At 49.0% G+C, this 18,284-nt stretch overlaps 7 protein-coding genes across 7 annotated transcripts; 4 read left to right on the top strand and 3 right to left on the bottom strand.

The window, feature by feature from the left end:
* Positions 1 to 1,686: 1,686 nt before the first annotated feature.
* Positions 1,687 to 2,803, top strand: N7533_000955 (18S rRNA pseudouridine methyltransferase; the record flags this gene model as incomplete). The annotated part of the gene is made up of 3 exons (XM_057097605.1): positions 1,687 to 1,729; positions 1,986 to 2,260; positions 2,327 to 2,803. 3 exons carry the CDS (start codon positions 1,687 to 1,689, stop codon positions 2,801 to 2,803), a joined length of 795 nt encoding a protein of 264 aa, XP_056966098.1.
* Positions 2,804 to 4,840: 2,037 nt separating this feature from the next.
* Positions 4,841 to 6,737, top strand: N7533_000954 (VOC family protein; the record flags this gene model as incomplete). The annotated part of the gene is made up of 2 exons (XM_057097604.1): positions 4,841 to 5,016; positions 5,108 to 6,737. The coding sequence occupies 2 exons, from the start codon at positions 4,841 to 4,843 to the stop codon at positions 6,735 to 6,737; spliced, it is 1,806 nt and encodes a 601-aa protein (XP_056966097.1).
* Positions 6,738 to 7,786: 1,049 nt separating this feature from the next.
* On the bottom strand, positions 7,787 to 8,925 carry N7533_000953 (uncharacterized protein; the record flags this gene model as incomplete). The annotated part of the gene is made up of 2 exons (XM_057097603.1): positions 7,787 to 8,582; positions 8,603 to 8,925. 2 exons carry the CDS (start codon positions 8,923 to 8,925, stop codon positions 7,787 to 7,789), a joined length of 1,119 nt encoding a protein of 372 aa, XP_056966096.1.
* A 963-nt stretch (positions 8,926 to 9,888) lies between these two features.
* N7533_000952 (uncharacterized protein) lies at positions 9,889 to 10,844 on the bottom strand (the record flags this gene model as incomplete). The annotated part of the gene is made up of 2 exons (XM_057097602.1): positions 9,889 to 10,493; positions 10,565 to 10,844. 2 exons carry the CDS (start codon positions 10,842 to 10,844, stop codon positions 9,889 to 9,891), a joined length of 885 nt encoding a protein of 294 aa, XP_056966095.1.
* A 1,522-nt stretch (positions 10,845 to 12,366) lies between these two features.
* N7533_000951 (YoaK family protein) lies at positions 12,367 to 13,128 on the top strand (the record flags this gene model as incomplete). The annotated part of the gene is made up of 1 exon (XM_057097601.1): positions 12,367 to 13,128. The coding sequence occupies one exon, from the start codon at positions 12,367 to 12,369 to the stop codon at positions 13,126 to 13,128; it is 762 nt and encodes a 253-aa protein (XP_056966094.1).
* Positions 13,129 to 13,548: 420 nt separating this feature from the next.
* N7533_000950 (uncharacterized protein) lies at positions 13,549 to 14,165 on the bottom strand (the record flags this gene model as incomplete). The annotated part of the gene is made up of 2 exons (XM_057097600.1): positions 13,549 to 13,952; positions 13,976 to 14,165. 2 exons carry the CDS (start codon positions 14,163 to 14,165, stop codon positions 13,549 to 13,551), a joined length of 594 nt encoding a protein of 197 aa, XP_056966093.1.
* Positions 14,166 to 17,255: 3,090 nt separating this feature from the next.
* N7533_000949 (uncharacterized protein) lies at positions 17,256 to 17,953 on the top strand (the record flags this gene model as incomplete). Its single annotated transcript, XM_057097599.1, has 3 exons — positions 17,256 to 17,409; positions 17,460 to 17,525; positions 17,622 to 17,953. The coding sequence occupies 3 exons, from the start codon at positions 17,256 to 17,258 to the stop codon at positions 17,951 to 17,953; spliced, it is 552 nt and encodes a 183-aa protein (XP_056966092.1).
* Positions 17,954 to 18,284: the final 331 nt, after the last annotated feature.

Below are 18,284 nucleotides of genomic sequence, written 5' to 3'. Positions count from 1 at the left end.
AATCAGGGCGTTGCTATTTCGACAGGCTCCAAACTACTCCTCACGACCAATCGCAGCCCAACATCTCACTCAAACGGCTGTGTACAATGTCGCAACGGGGGAGATTAAAAAGATTTTCGCCCCTGCGCGCCTTATTCTTACTCGTGTGCTTTAATGAGCCCCTCCCCTCCCCCCCCTCCCTCCACCCAAGCCCAGCCCTCAAAGTGTAAAGCCTGGCTGGCTGGCATCCCAGCAAGAAGATGGTGCGTGTTGCATAAAACTATGAGCAAGGCGTTGGAGATCACCATCATTATCATCATCATAGGCTACTCCGTCCTGTTCCAGGTTGACCGCTCTCCACTACTCACTCTCCTGCTGCCTACAGCCAGTTTCACCAGTTCAACTTGATCATCCAGATGGACTGCTATGTTGGTTCTGTCCTGTCCTGTTCTGTTACAAGACTATACCAACGCCAACACCAACAAAGTTGACGCACGGCGCCTACCGGAGCTCATGTCTTCTCTCGACGGGGAGAAACCGGAGCTTCGACCGGGGCACAATGCCCCTGCCTTGCTGATTGGAGCAGGCTCGTGAGCAAGATCGAAGATCCGGTATATTGATTGGCTTACTCTGGCATCCGTCGCTCGTTCCAAACTTCGTTGCTCGTTTTCTCTTGGCCCTGAATGGCACAACATGGCTGCCCCCGGATTTCTGGATTTCGGGGGTGCAGGGCATTGCTTGCACGGCATCTACGAAAGTTCAGCGTTACGAGGGTTTGGGTGGCGAGTTTCGAATTAACAGCCGGCCTGTTCGACCAATGAGAGATTATGGATACTCGATGTACGGAGTATGTACGGACTACCGAGTACATATACACAGATCCCTCCCTGGTCGCCTGGTTGCTGATGCTGGCACTGGCGTGATGGTCTTGACAGCGGGGCCCGGATCGTCCCTCAAGCTTGACAGGCACCAGCTGCACGTTCCAGCAGATCCATCTCTCACAGCAAGAACTATCAGCGCTAGCTTCTCCCAGAGTGGTAAGGCGGGTGGACGAGGCTGACCGTTGTATCACCTCAGCCGTTGGCTGTGACCTCTGAAACTGATGGATGATGATGGATGATGATGACCCAGCTCACGGTTCTGGAAGCGTCGATTCGACGAGTACGATGGATCTTACTGATTGACTTGACACTCACCAGTTCGGTTAACCCCATGCAGTTATGTTACACATGCCCAGGTGAACATCAATCACTCTCTTCGAGCCAGTGTAGTGTACAAGGTGGTGACTGATGTTGAAGGCAATGGCTTCTCACCCTCCCCACCAGACGGATATTGAAGCTGTTCTCCTCTCGAATGCTTTGCAGTAGTGTGCAGCACAGATAGCCGGACTTTGAGTTGCAGTGCAGATACAGAGTACATAGTGAAGAATAACTCCACCGAAACCGGGCCGCTGCAGGCGATGGCACTAGAGCACAGTAGAAAGTCTCCGCTCCGGAGAGAGAGGGGTAGAGTATTTGATAGGTGTTATAAAAGTAATCACATAAAAGGATGTTGTCCGTGTTCTGTTGTCAAGTACCGCACCTGAGTACCTAAGGTAAGTAGTGCCATCACAAATTGGTCCCGCCTTCGACCCGCGGAACCGACCCTCACTTCAACTCAACTCAAAAATCTCTTCGGATCTTGTCAACCTCCCCCCATTCATCAACAATGTCCGACGACGCACAAGCCGCAGGAAAGCGAAAGCGCGCGCGTGAGTGATTCATTCCCTACAACTATTCCAAACTAGCCTCCCCCCGTCTTGCCTCCCCAAGGATCCCAAAAAAGGCTCCAAAAATTCTCCAATTGAACTCCGCATGACCAACAAAGCGAACCACACCACACCCCTTCCACCAAATCTAGCCAGATCTTCTGGTGTGACATTGTTGCCCAAGATATTCTTTCTTTTCTTCAATCTGCTCTCTACTACGATCAATTTCCCATTATGGAACCTGGACTTGCGCAAGAAGCTAACGGCGATCAACCGCTAGGTACTCAATCGTGCCCCCCGCCCGAGCTGCCTCAACTGGTTGCGGAGCAGGCTGTTCCCATCCCCTCGCACGATCGGGATACTCAACGCCTGATTGTCATTCTCTCCAATGCCAGCCTGGAGACCTACCGGGCCGCGGGCCGTGCTGGGTCGAAGGATGAGAAGTATTCTCTGCTGAACAGCGACGAACACATTGGTATCATGCGCAAGATGAATCGTGATATCAGCGAGGCTCGTCCTGATATTACCCACCAGGTATGCTGAGAGGACTGAGCTTCTCTTCTTTACTACTATAATTCCCTTTTTTAACACCTTCTCAAGTGTCTCCTCACCCTCCTCGACTCCCCCGTCAACAAGGCCGGTCGCCTTCAAATTTTCATCCACACTGCCAAGGGTGTCTTGATCGAGGTCAATCCCTCCGTCCGCATTCCTCGTACTTTCAAGCGTTTCGCCGGTCTGATGGTCCAACTGCTGCACCGCCTGTCCATCCGCTCCACCAACTCGCAAGAAAAGCTGCTCAAGGTCATCAAGAACCCCATCACCGACCACCTGCCCCCGAACTGCCGCAAGGTGACCATGAGTTTCGAGGCCCCTGTTGTCCGCACCAAGGATTACATTGAGTCGCTGGGTCCTAAGGAGAGTGTCGCGATTTTCGTCGGTGCCATGGCTAAGGGCCATGATGACTTTGCCGATACCTTCAAGGATGACACCATCAGTATCAGCAACTACAGTCTGAGTGCCAGTGTCGCCTGCAGTAAGTTCTGCCACGCGGCTGAGGAGGTGTGGGACATTCTGTGAGCGATTTCCTGGTTTGATGAATCCGCGCGCCGCGCAACTACTATGCGCCGCTGCCTGTCGCCCGCCGTTCGCAGTCCGGTCGACTGCGCCTATCAAGCCATGAATTAATTCCCTTGTGACGGTTGTGACCCCACGAGCTGTGAGTTTTGGACTGTACTTGTCTCTCTTTTCCGGGGTATCCCTTTTTTCCTTACTCTGAAACGTTATTTGTTCCTCTGACTGGAACTTCTCCGCCATATGTCGAGTATCCGAGTCCCCTTTCTCCTCTCCTCCTATTTGTCATATCTCTTTTGGATCCTCCTTGTTTCATGTCACGATTTATTTTTTCTTTTTCGGTTGATAATTTGATTTGATTTGAGGGGGGGGATACCGGATACTCACGAGAATGAGAATTCGGACCGTGATCTGTCTTCATTCCTTTTTTTTGCTCCGGAGAGGGTTCTAGGCCCGTGGAAAGATGGTATTGGGGAATTGTTGTTGACCATGGCATGGTTTTATCTTCCCCACGTTCCGAGAGACACTCGGACTGGATGGCATTTGGTTCCTTTTCGCCTCCAGTCCTGATCCAGAGCTCTTGCGCAGCCCGTTTCGACTGTGGCGAGACAAGAAAAGTGAACATACAAGATCGGGAAACCAGCCTTGGATCCTGAGATCAGGCACATATTGTGTTAAAAAATATAAATATTCATTTATTATGATGAATGCAGTGTAATTGCTCCTCTCCAGAGATATCTACTGTAAATGTCTAGACCTAGAGGCCCGTGACTCCCCTAAAGTCGTTTTCCGCCATTCGCGCCTCGTAGCTTGATCTTTCTTTCTCCCAACATCAACCCATCTCCATCAGCCTATAGCAGCTTCGAATAACTTGCGAATCCCGACGTGGCAAGGCGCCGCCTCACTTTGGACCTGCAAGACCTAAGTCAAAAACCAAGTCCGTCTGCAGCTAATCGGAAGCGTGCAGGAGGGCCAGACGAATCATTCAAACACCGACATCACAGCAATTCTGCATCTCTGCCCAGAATGCCTCGCTGCTATTCTCAGCACATTTGGATTCAATCATTCCATTTGTCTTGCCATGACTCATACAGCACTTATTGAACAATAACTTGACAATCTCAATCAAATTCAGCGCCGCGCATAGTGGCGGTCAGCACACCTGCCCAAGTACTGCGCGACACCGCATCTGCTCCTGGCTCCACAGTCTCCTCCAAAGCGTTCCTAGTTTTGCTCCAGTTTCTCTCGTCGCCTTGTCCAATTTGCTACTGGCGCGGAGAAGCCACTCACGCACGTCCACTCCCCTCCATCCACGATCCCAAGCAGCCCCATCCGCCACGGTCACTGATCCACCCGGGGTCCCTGCGATGAGTTGGCCCTTTCCTTAGTAAATCCTACGGGAACTATCACCGAACTCTACCACTGCTAAAGCTCCTTCACCGAAACGGGCCAGCAACATGATTCGATGGGTCCTCGCCTCGCCGTGACAGCGCCGGCGGCGTTTCACCCTGCTTCCCGACGCGCAGATCGCCCGATCGGGCAGAACTCCTTGTGATCGTGGTTAACTCTCATTCCATACACTTCCAGTCTGTACTCCAGTCCCCTCCGTCGCTGAGGGTCCACTTGCCCACTCTTGTCCACTCCGATTGAGGGGCTCCCTGCAGGCCTCGTTCTCGGTCGACTATTGCGCGGATGACCATTGCATTGGGCTTGGGCATAACAATTGGGAAAAGGGGGTAGGCCCATTGCTGCACTCTAGCCTTTTCCCTGCAATTCCACTGGTTCCTGGCAGGTCGCCTTGGTTTGTAGGTGTGGTGTGTCATAGTTCTAACTTATATAGACATGGGTCACTCCCTTCACCGTATATATTCATTCATAAGCTACCGACTGTTTGCTTCTATCTCTTCTTCTCTACATATATCTACTCTTGATTTATCTATCCCAGAGTTTCTTCCTCCAAGCTCCTTCGCCTATCCTTTCTACACCAAAGCGCGTGCAAACCTCCAAGCTGGCACGCCAACTCCCCCTCCACTTCAACCCGAGATGCCGCTCTCCCACTTGACTCTGACCGTCTCGCACCTCCCTACCTCGACATCCTTCTTTCTGTCATGTCTCCAGCCTCTGGGATACCAATTTATTGGCCGTCATGACGATTATATCGGCTTCGGCCAGAAGCAGGGCGAACCCGCCGACTTCTGGGTGACGGAGCAAAAACCAGGGTAGGTCACTTGATGCATGCAGTCTTCAAGTTGGATGGAGTTCCGTTCTCTAGTGTTCCAAGAACTTCATTATCTAACCTAGGTTGAATAGGATCTCCACTAGTGCCGTACATGTCGCTTTCCCAGCCCCGACCAAAGATGCCGTGAAGACATTCTTCATTAGTGCTTTGAAGGCCGGTGGAAAGATGCATGGCGAGCCCAAGACTCGTGATTCACAATCTGGTTACTACAGTGCCGCCATCATAGATTTCGACGGAAATAGCATCGAAGCTGTTTATCGTCCTGGTGCCACGGTCGTTGCATCAGAAGTCGGAGGTCCTACAATAGCCCTGCTGGAAAACGGATCGGTCGTCTCCAAGAGCAGCAAAGCCACCACGGTTGTCAGCAAAGCGACTACGGTCAGGAAGACGCAAAGTATTGCACCTCCTGCATCTGAGGCCGGGTCACGAGCTCTCACTAAGGCACCGACTGCAATTGAACGAGGTGCTCCTTCGGTTGTCTCCTACCAGTCGCAGTCGCAGCCACAGCAACAGTCGAGATCTATACCACCGCCATCATATACCATGCAGACTCAGGCTATCCCGCAAACAGACGATGGAGGCAAGGCTGCGAAGACCATCGTGGGTACTCTCCTTGGTGCTGCCGCAGGTGCTGCAATTGCATACGCCATGGTGAAAGGCGACTCTCAATCCGCCGAGCCGGAGACCAAGAGCCAGACCATCAGCCAGGCCAACAGCCAGGCGCCTGGCCCTTCACCTTCGCAATTCGTGCAGAACTTTGCTCAACTCATGGCACCATCTCAAGCACTGCAGGAAGAGGAGCAACAGCAGTGGCGGGCCATCGAAGCACCCCCTCCACGCAGCGTCTACACCTCCGCCTCAGGTCCTCGCTCTACTATGGGCCGCAGCGTAGCCTCCAAGAACCCGCGCGCCAGCACGATCTACGAAGCAACCGAATATTACGACAATAATGGGCGCCGCGCTTCAGATGGCAGTGTTTTCAGCATCCCAGAGGACATCCCCCTCCGCGCAATCGAGTACTCACCCCAAGGCAAATCGCAGGGCTTCCCCTGCAGCCCCAGCACGTTCATCAGCAGCTACGCAGACGACAAGCCTCGCTCCCGCTCCCTGGCCGGACCAGGCAGCATCCACTCAGCCTCAACAATCAAGGCATCGCAATCCCAGAGCACATCCCGGCGTCACAGCCACGACGACAGAAACAGCTACACCTCCGGCCACCACTCACGCGCATACCACACCTCCCATTCCACCCACAGCCGCCAGAGCGGCAAAGCCCACAGTAAAGCCCCCAGTGCCGCCGGCAGCACAGCCTCATCGACACGCTCTGCGCGTAATGTTCCGCTCCCTGCCGGTTCCTCGGCGACGTACTACAGCGCCGCGCCCAGCCAAGTCAAATCGTACTCCTCGGCGCGCGAAGTCCCGCTGCCGGAGAGCGTGATTGACTTGGATGTCCGATCGAATGTTACTCCCGACGACTCGATCAGCCAGGTTGGTAGTCGCCCGGCCAGATCGCACCATTCGCACCATTCGCATCGCTCGCACTCGAAGGCCGGCTCGAAGCATTCGTCTAAATCGAAGTACGGCATCCCTGTTATTCCGGCTGATAGTGTTAGCCAGGCTTCTTCCCAGCATACTGTTAAGGCTGGTGGGAGTCGGGCTCCTTCCCATTCGGGGAGTCGCCGTGGGAGCCAGGTTGTGTAATTAATTAATACACCTGGTTGGATCTTTCCCCTTTCTTTACTGCCTCATTTCAAATCCTTCATTTCGTTTCAACCCCTTTTTTCTTTGCTATTTTCACACTTTTGCATTTCTTGCGCGGCATCAACATACATACAGACATACATAAACAGAACGATTCGGGGACGATTACATCCAAGAACATAATATCTGCATGGAACACATTTGCATAGAAAGGAGACAATACAATTTCATTGATTTCAGTTCTATTCAACTCAGTCTTTTTAATTTTTGGCTTCCCCGTGGTACTAGTACCAATACCCAGTCAAGCGTAGGCAAAGCACCTCTGTGACCTTCACACTAGCAATGATATCAAACCGCGGTACTACTACCCAGTAACATGTCGTCCGATGAACCTCACAGAATCCACAAATCCGACACCCCTCACTAACCATGCAATGCAAAGCGAGACCCGCAGCACATGTCACGGAGTTTCGGGAAGTACCGTCTCTGAAGGATGGGGCCAAGAATACCGCTAATGCACCCCCGTCACATTGCCGGGTAGACACGGCCTATGATACTCAAGGGAAACCAACACCCCTGTCCGGTTCAGTGTCGGCAGACGGAATAGAGTGCTGATGGGTGGGAATGAATGGTATTGTTCGAAGATCAGCCTTGGACCTGGACTGGGGTGATGGAATGGGTTGGCTTGCATGGAAAGAAGTTGCCTGATCTGTGATGGGACTGAGTTTGTTGGAGTCTGCGATGTGAGTTCTTGGATGCTTACTAGTCACTTTGTGGTGGGCCACGCGGGGGTCACGGTGCATTAAGGATCGACTTCACATCATAGTTTAGTATGCATGTATGGATAAGGTATGTAGTTCTGGTATGTTACTATGTACTGTAGATACTAAACACAAGTACGCACCTGCGTACGAATTCAGTATTGAGACGAATAATTCGAAAAGGAAAGAATGTGCTGGACAGGCTGGGGGGTGATATCGTTTCGTTTCAAACATCAAATCAACAAAGTGAGCATAAGAAATTCAAAGCAAAAGGGCATTTCGTCTCCTTCACTCCTTTTCTTTCTTGATCTCTGGCGATTCCTGTTTCACCGGGACTGCCGCAGCCGCAGCAGCAGCCGCCTCTGCCTCCTTCAATTTCTCTTGCTTCTCCTTCTCCTTCTCATCCCTCGCCTTCACCTCCTCAGGGAACGGCTTTCGCGCCCAGACACGCCTTGTGCGCTGGTACGGGTGATGATGCGGGTTCAGCAGCGCCTTTCTCATCTGGGCATTGTAAACTCGCACCTCCTCCTGAGTCCAAGGCTCGGGATCACCGAACTTAGTCATTAGGAACATGGTATAACCCTCGATACCAGTCAGCCAGTGGTGAAGGTTGATAGAGCCGAGCTCTTTCTTGGCTTTTTCGCGGGGCCAGGGGCCGATAGGCCACTTGGTTGCTTTCTCGTGGACGTCGACGAAGCCGGCCTTTTCAATGGAGTCGCGAATCGTCTTCACGAGATCCATACGCTTGCCGGATTTGTTGGCCGCGGCGTCGCATCGGGGTCCGATATCATATAGAACATTATCCTCGGCGATACTCGCATCGTCGCAGTAAACATTGGGGTGAATTTCAAATTGCTCGATCCATCCGCCCGGTTGAAGATTATCATAACACTTCTTCATGATCTGCACTGTTTCCTCGGGCGTGAATGCGCAGGCTAGGATGCGCAGGTGGATGAGGTCGAATTTCTGGCTCCAGGTCCAGTCTTGCGTTACGTCGTCGACTTCCAAGACACAGTTAGGCGGTAACCAGGTTACGGGTGGCGGGAAGAGATCCACGCCACGAACCCAGGCCTCGGGAACATGTCTGCGACATCGACGGCCCACGAGCCCTTGCCGGTGCCGATGTCGAGGACGTTCTTGGGTTCGATGGGGGCGTGGAAGAGCGGGTTTTCTTCTTGGGAGTCGCCGACCATGGCGGCGAGGTGGACGGCGTCGTAGGTGTCGAATTGTTGCTCGTCGGCGGGGAAGGCGTACTCGTCTTCCTTGAGGGATTGGTAGCGGCGGCCGTTCTCCATTATGCCGCGGTAGATGGAGGATCCGATTGAGGTGGTATCGGAGTTCCAGTCGCGGGGGTCATATTCATCTTGACGGAGGTGCACGTCTGGGTCGACGGCGATGGTGATTTCATCCGCATTCGCTCCTGACATGTTGGAGGGCGGTTACAAGTGTGAGGTGTGTGGGAACTTGAAAGGGGGGGGAATACAAGATCAAGTTCAAGTTACGAGGAGGCGCTCATATATGATATGACTGACGCTTTGACTGAAGAATTAAATGGCGCGGGAGATGTCAGTGGGTACGGGGAGGGGTTCACTTAAACTTACAGTCTTAGTACAGTTCTACTCTTACAGTACTTTGGTTTTACACGCTATTCTGGTCTGCTTGCACTGTCATAAGTACTTGTACTCTGTACTGCTGTTCGGGGCTTTGGTGAAATACTCACGAGGGAACCACCCCCTTGGGCTGCTGTCATGCATGGGATTGTGCGCCCGCTTACCCCGTACATACCTACAAAGTACAAAGTACAAAGTGCTCCTTGCACAAAGTACTTTGTTATAGTACTAGTAGTACTCTCCTTGCATCCAGACCGTACTAAGACTGCGCCAACTCCGCACCAGACAGGGGGGGTTCTCCTGCTAAAGAAATCTCCGAGCCCGGTCGCATTTGGGCGCAACAGGGATTCCGGGTCGAATTCATTCTACCGGCGTATCTGAATAGAGCAATATGTATCTCTACTAGCTATGCTAGTACAATGCTGGTAATGACAGGGCAGGGCGAACGAAAAGTCTGGTTCTGGTTCTGCTGGGGCAGACGGATGGTGGATCCTGTTTCCGAGGAGCTAAAATTCAAACTCGCATAACACTGACTAGTACAGAGTACTAGTAATCTACGTCCCAACGGCTCGGAACAAGGCTGTATTATTGGTAGTACTTACTAGGCAATTACATTCATTTTTTTTTTTAGAACAACACTGCGTAGGCGAAGGGAATGCGCACCGAGGCTTCGTTAACATCGAGAAAACTTGAAGTCGGCTATCGAATGTGACCAAACTGTGGCATTCATTATATGGGCTCTTCATTAAACTTTGAATATAACCATAAGCTCCATTAAGTTTAAATCATATTAAAGGAACCTGGTAGTTCCGACCGGCCATGCGTTGATCCCGCGAGCTCATTGCCGGCAAATGAGCCACGTAGCTCAGAGGGCTTCCAATTGCTTCCGCTCTGGCGATTCTGGTCCCGACTCGAATTTTGCTTCATCAAAGTTTGCCCCTGATATTGATAATCATACTGTGGCTGCTGCTGCTGCTGCTGTTGTAGCTTCCCCCTCTGTCGGCGCTTCCCTTGACTGCAATATAATAACAACCCGCCCACTGATAACAAAGGTATTCCAAGACCAGCACCTAAACCCGCACCAATGGCCACCAGCTGGGTCTTGTTATATGAAACTGTGGAAGGACAAGTATTGCTGGCAGCCGAGTTAACCAGTGTGGGACTGGGTGTCCGATTTGCTGAATCGCACGATGTCGCATTGCTCGTCGAGTTTTCGAAAACTTGGATGCCATTCTGCGCGACGGTCATATTGGCGGATGTATAGTGGAATGTTCCCAGTGCGTTTTTCTGTTGGCAGGCGACTTGGTTCGAATTTTCACGGCTACATGTCCACAGGGTATTAGAAGTGTTGCACTGAAAGAGGTTCGCCCATCCGTCATCAATTTCTAGTTGAGCAGAAGGTGATGGATTAGCTTTTGTAGTAATTTCCACGCTGGAGAATACCGGGGAAGTTTACCCTCATAGCAAGCTCGTGGACACAGGGCAATCGGCCACGATTCATCGGCGCATAGCCCCCGATAAACAACCCCAAGGTTCGCTCCGAAACAGAGACCGTTGGATAAACATGATTCGCCTTTTAAGCAGCAAGATAGAGCACCTGGGCATTGTATATAATCGCTTCTGATTTGGCCATTGGGGAAGTAACATGTCGCTGAGCTCGTCGATGCGAGGTATAATAAGATAATGATGGAGGGCAAAAGGTATAAGGTTCGGAATCCGAACCCTGTTCGAAGCATCGAATTGGAGAAGGCTGATCCCAAAGAATCTGTGTCAGATCCTAAGTCATGGATAGGGAAAGAAAGAAAGAAAAGACTCTGGGACCTGCGGGGGAAGGCCGATTCTTGTCTCAGAGCCTCATATGGGTTCGAGGGACTGACGCGAGCCGGCTTGCATTAGCTCTGCAATGACCCTTTCATTTAATGCGAGCAAGCGGGGGCGAAGGGAAAACCGCCCAACAGAACCTGACACTAATGTTTCTGAAGAGGGTATTCGATAGTGTCCGCGCTAAAGGCATCGGCGGTCTTTTACAGTCGTCCACGACTGGGAAATTAATCTTGGATCACCAAACGATCAGGCAGCAAATTTACTCCCCAAACGGGCTTATTTACAGTATATAATGGGCCCACACAAACTAATCAATTATCTATCAGAGTAAAACCCATGCCTAGCGCCTACTCTAGGGCATCCTTGTTGGTAGGGCTGGCGGCTAGTGAAGAGCCAATCATACTATCACACAAGCTAACTCATCCTAAATTTAGCGCCCTTGACACAACCCTAGTTTTGAGAAATCTGTCTAGGTTTTTCTTTTCATTTCTGTGTGATTGCAATATTTGACCTATCTTGTCAATATTTACGGCCTGGGGCGAGTCTCTATTCCATAATCAAAACATCTAATCATCGACTCATGGTGCCAAAGTTCATCTGGAACTCCATAGATCCACCACCTAATGGGCATAATAATCGGTAAAGTTCGTCCTTTTGGCTTTCGAAAATGGACGGATAGAATCAAAAGATAGCCCTGGTATCTAGATAATATCTGTTTTTCAGGTTTGGAAAAATTTATTACCCGCCACTTACGAGGAATTTGTCCCGTCGACGAAAGACGGATTCTTTTTGATGCTCACAAGAACGAAACGTATGCATAATTCCAATCAAAGCCTAATATAATTCCTAGCTAATAAGAGACGAGAATAACTGTATAATTTCTCTTGGCAGATCATATCTGTCGTCCTGCAAGATGAAAGATCGTCACAGATTCTTTCAGGCACGCGTCATCTACCATATGGGTCTCAAAGTAGTAGCTAGTCAAAGAACAGAGAAGGCACCAAAAAGCAGGGTCAAGAGTCCGCCGCATGCCCTAGATCTTGGCTGTCTCCACCAACGTGGTCGATCTGAGCTCTTTCGCGGCCGCTAAATTCCACATCCCCTTCGACTCCAAGCCAGATACGTCAGCTTGGAATGTCGATCGATATACACCGTAGATGACCCTTCTCAACGCTGATCGATTACATTACTATATAAAGGATGATCTAAGTTTTTCATGGATGCAATAGTGTTTAATATACAAAATTCAAGAGTCTGTTGTATGGTTTAACCATACTTCAGAATACCTATTTTATCAACGATTCAACTGCACATAATTCACAACATCACCACATAGAATATAGTACATATCTACATAAAGAAGTAAGTTTTCAAGTTTCGAAAGTATAAGCCACTTGCTAACAACCACAAGAATAAAGACTAGTACTATCCATAATGGCACTCTCAATGTCTGATTCCGAGAAAGACCGCAAACCCACCGTCAGAGAATTCCTCGACGAAGACATTGCCGAAGATATCCTCCTCGAAAGCGAGCTTCTGCTTCTCTCATTTGCAACTGGCATTCAGGACGCCGCAGCCTGGCCGGATTATATGTGTTTCGCCTCCAATCAAACAGGAAATACCCTATTCCTTGCTATCGGAGTAGCCGGCCTCGCTCACGATGCCTTCAGCTTTGCGAATATCGGGGTGAGCCTGAGCCTCTTTATTGCGGGAGGCTTTATAATGGGCCAACTGGGAAACTACATCGGTGTGCGACGGCGCCTGTGGCTTTTAATTAGCAACTTCATCCAAACAGCGCTGGTATTCTGCGCTTTGATGATCCAATATTCCTGGCCTATTCAACGGGATGGACCCGCCGCCTTGGGAGTTATTGGATGTCTTGCCTTTTCATCCGGTGCACAGGTTGCCATGGCCCGTTCGTTAAAGATCACGGAAATTACGACCGCAATGGCGACGGCGGCCTTTATCGATGTAGTTATTGATCCGAGTTTGGCGAAGATCAAGAATCGGCTGCGGAATCGCAGAGTCATGTTTCTTGTCATGTTGACGTTGGGTTGTTTTGTTGGTGCTTTTGCGCAGCGGGAGGTTAGCTCGTCGTTTCCTATTTTGCTTTGTGCCATTGCGAAAGCGATGGTTAATGTGGCTTTTTTGTTCAATCGGCCCATGACACCTGATGCAGTAGATTCGAAAGTTTAGCGTGCATGCAAACTTAAATTTCGATATGTTCATAAAAACTATTTAAGTAATTATACTCATTGATGATAGAACTAATTCAGCGTAAAGCTCATCTTGTAGTCTTGAGACTCGGAGCACCCAAAATATGCACTTCCTATGGCATCGCAAAGGGCCTCTCTGTAAATCTGATTCCAAAATGTTGTTTGACGATTGGTAATATTGATAGCATGGTATTTTTTCTAACAAATGACGTTTTATTGGCATTGAAGACTGAGGATTGGGTTCCATGAAAGTACCACCGGGATTCTTCCTTCAGCACTTGGGAACCTACGCCCAACTTTAACATTTGATGCTCGTGGAGTAGACACAGTCCACGGGTCTGCGTTTATTTACGAGATCGTTGTATTTTCCCATGCGATTTCAAATTTCAATTGACAAGATTTATTCCATTTCGATTCCCTCGTTATCCCAATCCTTTCGCATCTCCGGCGTGATCGTACTTTCAGTATTGGCAAACTCGCGCTCGACCCATGACTGCCAATCCCATCCCACCATTCTGAAGAACTCGGAAGGTGGAGAATGTACCCAGCGCAGGAGTGGCGATACGTACTGACCCAGGTATCTGCTTTCTACTTCGGTCACGGAATTGGCTCGACAGAGCTTCAGTAAAACATCTCCAAAATCCACAAACACCACACCCGCCTGCTCAACTGGCCCCACGAGCATCACGTTCCGCGGAGCGAGATCTTCCAACTTTACATTTTGTTCAAAGATTCGGGTTTCGAGGTCAATGATCATACGCATCATCCTCCGCCGGGCTTGCTGCGAAACCTCCTTCTCTTTACCTGACTCGTGATAACAAGCGTACCCCAGATATCCCCCATAGAGGGTCCATTGATGAACTCAATCAAAATCATTCGAACCTCACGGTTTTGTTGAGAACCCGGCGATATAGGAAGACTTATGGAGTATGAGCCATAATAGCGCGGAATCTCTAGGCCTTGGAGACCCTTCACGGCCTCATAAGCATGACTCTCGTGAGTGTAGAGTCTATCCATGCAGCAAAAAGGATCAGAGGATCCGCCATTCTCATCCCAATAAAGTGGATCGAACACTTTTGCTACCAGACCAGTTGTTGGTATTGGAAGAGAGCATATTGATTTGCCAGAGGAACCACATAGAGTAACCATGAACACCTGTGCTCGGAGTCTATCCCCAGTTCTTATTGTTTTCTCAATTTCCAAGTCGAGTGTAAAGTCTTCCATCAATCCTGGAAGCGGAGGATGTCGTTGAAATTGCTCAAGCGGATCAAACTGAAAGAATTGGTCTTTATAATACCATTCGCAGGTTGATAGTTGCGGTTCAGGTGGAAGATGGGCCTGCGCAATGAATCGTCAGCCGGGCTGGTACGGTAGTGATGGTTTTAGAAACTCTTCCGGCAGTTTAGTTTTCTCCCTGTTCTCGGGGATGTCTTTCTCTGTTTGAGATCTGCATCAGTTTCTGTTTCAAACCTCCTCGGTTCTTTTACCTTCAAGGTTCGTATTGAGGACGGAATAGTGGTTGTGGTAACTTCAAAGATAAGGGGCGTTGGAAGAATGAAGAAGTTGAAGAATTCGAAAGAAGCATGTCAAAACAATGTGAGGTTGTGGGAGCTGGACTCTTGAACCCGTTCCTTCTTAGTGTCCCAACTTCATTGGTCATGTTTCGGAACATCGAATTCTCTTCCATCCATGATAACTTTGAGCATTCAAGTTTATAAATCGAACTCGAATATATCCGGCGTTAGAGACCACACTTTCTATGTGCTCTCTTGAACCTTGGAACTTGAATCTAAGTCCCAAGGATGCCCCTCACACTCAGACCACCAGTCCTTATCCTCAATTTTAGGCCTACAGTCTAGCTTTCTATATTTATTATTGACCACCTGCAATACCTGCCCTGTAATATCCCACTAAAGTTCTAGCTTCTATTTCCCTCCAAATTCTCCTCGTCATTTCATCTGAGTCTCGAATGTAGTCTTCAGAGGACGTTCCTCCTTGAAGTACAACGCCAACATCAAGAGGGCGATGGCGTAATTTCTCAAGCATCTCAATCTTCCGGCGAACCCTAGGCGAGAAGTGCCCCCGCCAAATGACTTCCAGGCCTTCAATGGGGAGCTCTTTATTGAACAATAATTCCTCAAAAATGGTCTCCATACAGAGACCGTTATTCGGTCTGTTAAATTGCCATAGTAAGCGAGTAATTGTTAACATCGCTCACGCACGTTAAATTTCAAGACTATCCACTTACCGGGACCTCATAATATTTGGCATGAAGGATAGTGGTAAAACTTTCGATCCAGATCCCGAGTATCGGTGGCTGCTGCACTAGCATACGACGTCAACTTGCCTCAGGCCGCAGATACGCATATCTCCTTTCGGGATGTTTGGCCAGGTCCCAAAATTCCATTGTGAATTCGAAGTCATCCTCAGCTTTCTCAGATTTGTGAAAAAGTGACGGGAAAGCGTCTACCACAAGCGAATCTTAAGTCTTGTTATCACTGTGGATCCTGGTATTTGGCACAAAGAATAGTGCCTGTTGTAGCGCAGTGGAGTCTCGAATGAAGGCAGCCCAAGCGTGGCAAACTCGTGTGGCAGATGTAAGGAGCGTCCTAAGATTTAGTTGTATCAAGGTGAATTCCAGCAACTCTGGCGGTAGCCGTTCAAAGCTACTAGTCGATTGAAACGAGGTCATTTCAAATATTGGTTATCGGATTTAAAGTTCAAGAGCCCTGGAGAATGCATTGGTAAATAAAAGGGGGAGGAAGGTCTAGGTATGTTAGCGACTTTTGTTTTCAGCCCCCATTCAAGTTTTACCTTCCAAAGTTGTCACGACGAATAAGCCCCACACACAAGCGGGCCGGGCCAGAGAAAAGAGTTCACTGTTCGATTCTTGAACCTTGGAACTCGCTTCTGCTTGTGTATCCCTGTTTCGCAACATCGGACGTCCCCGATACTTTCGAGCATTGCCACCTATAAATTGAACTTAAATATTTCCGGCGTTAAAGATAGCATTTTGAATATTGTCTCGTGAATCATACAAACCTGAAACTAGTGACAAATTATCAAGCCTTGTATAAGAATCTGCCACCTAGAATGCCAAGGCGCTTCTTTGACCTTGAGAAGTATTCATTAACAAAACACGATAGCGACAGAAGATAACTAATTGTGACACATTCCAAACGGCCATGAGAGAGTACCATGCTCCAAATACCAACATAGTCCTGATTTACGAGTAAGCTAGTCACTAATAGTGCAAGAAACCCTGGTTAGTATAGACAATAGTTTCAGGTAACTTGCCCGAGGGATTAAATAAGTGGCAGGAACATGGGCGCTTTAAATTCTATCTCCTTGGCAACGGCCCTAGTGCAAACAACGTGGGCCTCAGGACCTTTTCTCATCCGTAGTACCTACAAACTTCCTGAGTAGTGGGCTGCAACCTTGGAAGTCCAGGGTACACGAGGTTGACATCAGGCAGTCAGATTTGAGCCAAAAAGAAATAGAGTCAAATGTATTTGGGGTGTATAAATTAGCTTATTTCACTGGCAGCAATCAACCAGAAGACTCCAAGTATCTTTCTTGTCAGCCAATCGCTTGTATAGTCTAAATTCACGATTCCACCCCACAACCTCGTGGGCTTACCCATAAAATATCGACCGAGATTTCACCGCTCTCGTCAAGCTCCCACGATCCTGCAAGCTGGTTGGCCTCGCCTCGGGAAATTAAGTGCGCCTCTTTCAGAGTTTCAACTAGTAAGACGTTCTTCCGAATAGAACTGTCAAAGAAATCCTTCGGGAATAAATGTGGACCACACCCGAGGAGTGAGATCCCAAAAGGTCTTTTAAAGTATCGGCATGCAGAAAACTAGTACCTAACTGGCATAGTGAGAGAGCAAAGTTGGACATGCCGGGAGCTTATGGACTCTACAAACACCCTTAATTTTGAGGTGGCTTTGGCCGCGTCATTCTCAGGCGGGGCCGTCCACATCCATCACAACACCATTCTGACTAACTAGTTACCAGCGGAGCAATAACTATGTTCCACACTACATAAAGCCCCAGGTGCGTCGTTTTAGTTCACAGAGGCAGGAAAATACTAACAGCCGCCATCATGAAGCCTTTTATTTTCGCTATGGTTTTGTCCTTCCTTTCCCGCGCGACGGCTGCACCTGCGGGGAATGAGCTCGAGAAGCGCGATTCGACTTCGTTCAAACTTGTTGCATACGGAGTCGCATCATCTTATATTGATATTTTCTTTTCTGACGGTCAGTCTATCGTGTCTGAAGCTAAGTATCTCTGCTAATATCTACTTTAGGGCTCGCGTATGCCGGCGATGCTTCGCTGTGGGAAGCAGAGGGAAATGTTGTTACCGATGTTACCTGTAAGAAAATGCTCTTAATTTGTCCAACCTTACTAGTAATCTATGCTAGTACATCTCATAGAACCATTTGGAGCTGACTACTACTGGTATAACTAGTCTTAATGGAAAATACTGAGCTTAACACGACTGCCACTCCCTCCGCCTCCAAACTCGATCCATCAACCCTTTTCTACATCAGACCCGTCGCAGATAAGGTTTTGCCGGTCGGCTTCACTAAGAATGGCGTTGATACTCCTTCTGATGCAGTGACAAATAACTTCATCTTCTATGGAACCTATCTGATGTGGGAGGAAGCAAGCGGAACTCTAACCTCTTCGTTCCGCCTCTTGCCAATGAATGTGTCGGGCATATACCAACTGTATTTTGATTACTCGAACCTCTATCCCTCGGGATACGAGATTCCAGTTATCAAGTCTGTGAATGTTTGATATGTCGGTAGATATGCGAAATAGTATGAATTTTGCAAGTGGCTGAATTAAACTCTTCTACTACCTAGGTACATGATTACTACTAGTACTAGTTCAACTCATTCGTAGACATTCAAAGTTTAATTTCCAGAAGCCGAACACGGAAGCTTATTTTGGCCTTGAAAGACTCTAGGGAAGGAGGCTAGTAGTCGTCTCAGATAATAAAACAAGTCGTACATAGTACGGCGGGGCCTTATACTAGTTAGTTATAGGATCGTCATCGTTCACGATTCCTCACGCTAATGTGGCATTTATATTAACTTCTCTCTTGGAACGGCTTTGATAGTATTGA

The sequence above is a fragment of the Penicillium manginii genome (genome assembly GCF_028828005.1).
Source record: "Penicillium manginii strain IBT 31320 chromosome Unknown utg000001l:1.0-3466041.0:1.0-3467806.0, whole genome shotgun sequence".
Taxonomy (NCBI): domain Eukaryota; kingdom Fungi; phylum Ascomycota; class Eurotiomycetes; order Eurotiales; family Aspergillaceae; genus Penicillium; species Penicillium manginii.
Note: the sequence above shows the minus strand (reverse complement) of the source record. Positions and strands in the feature narration are given on the sequence as shown.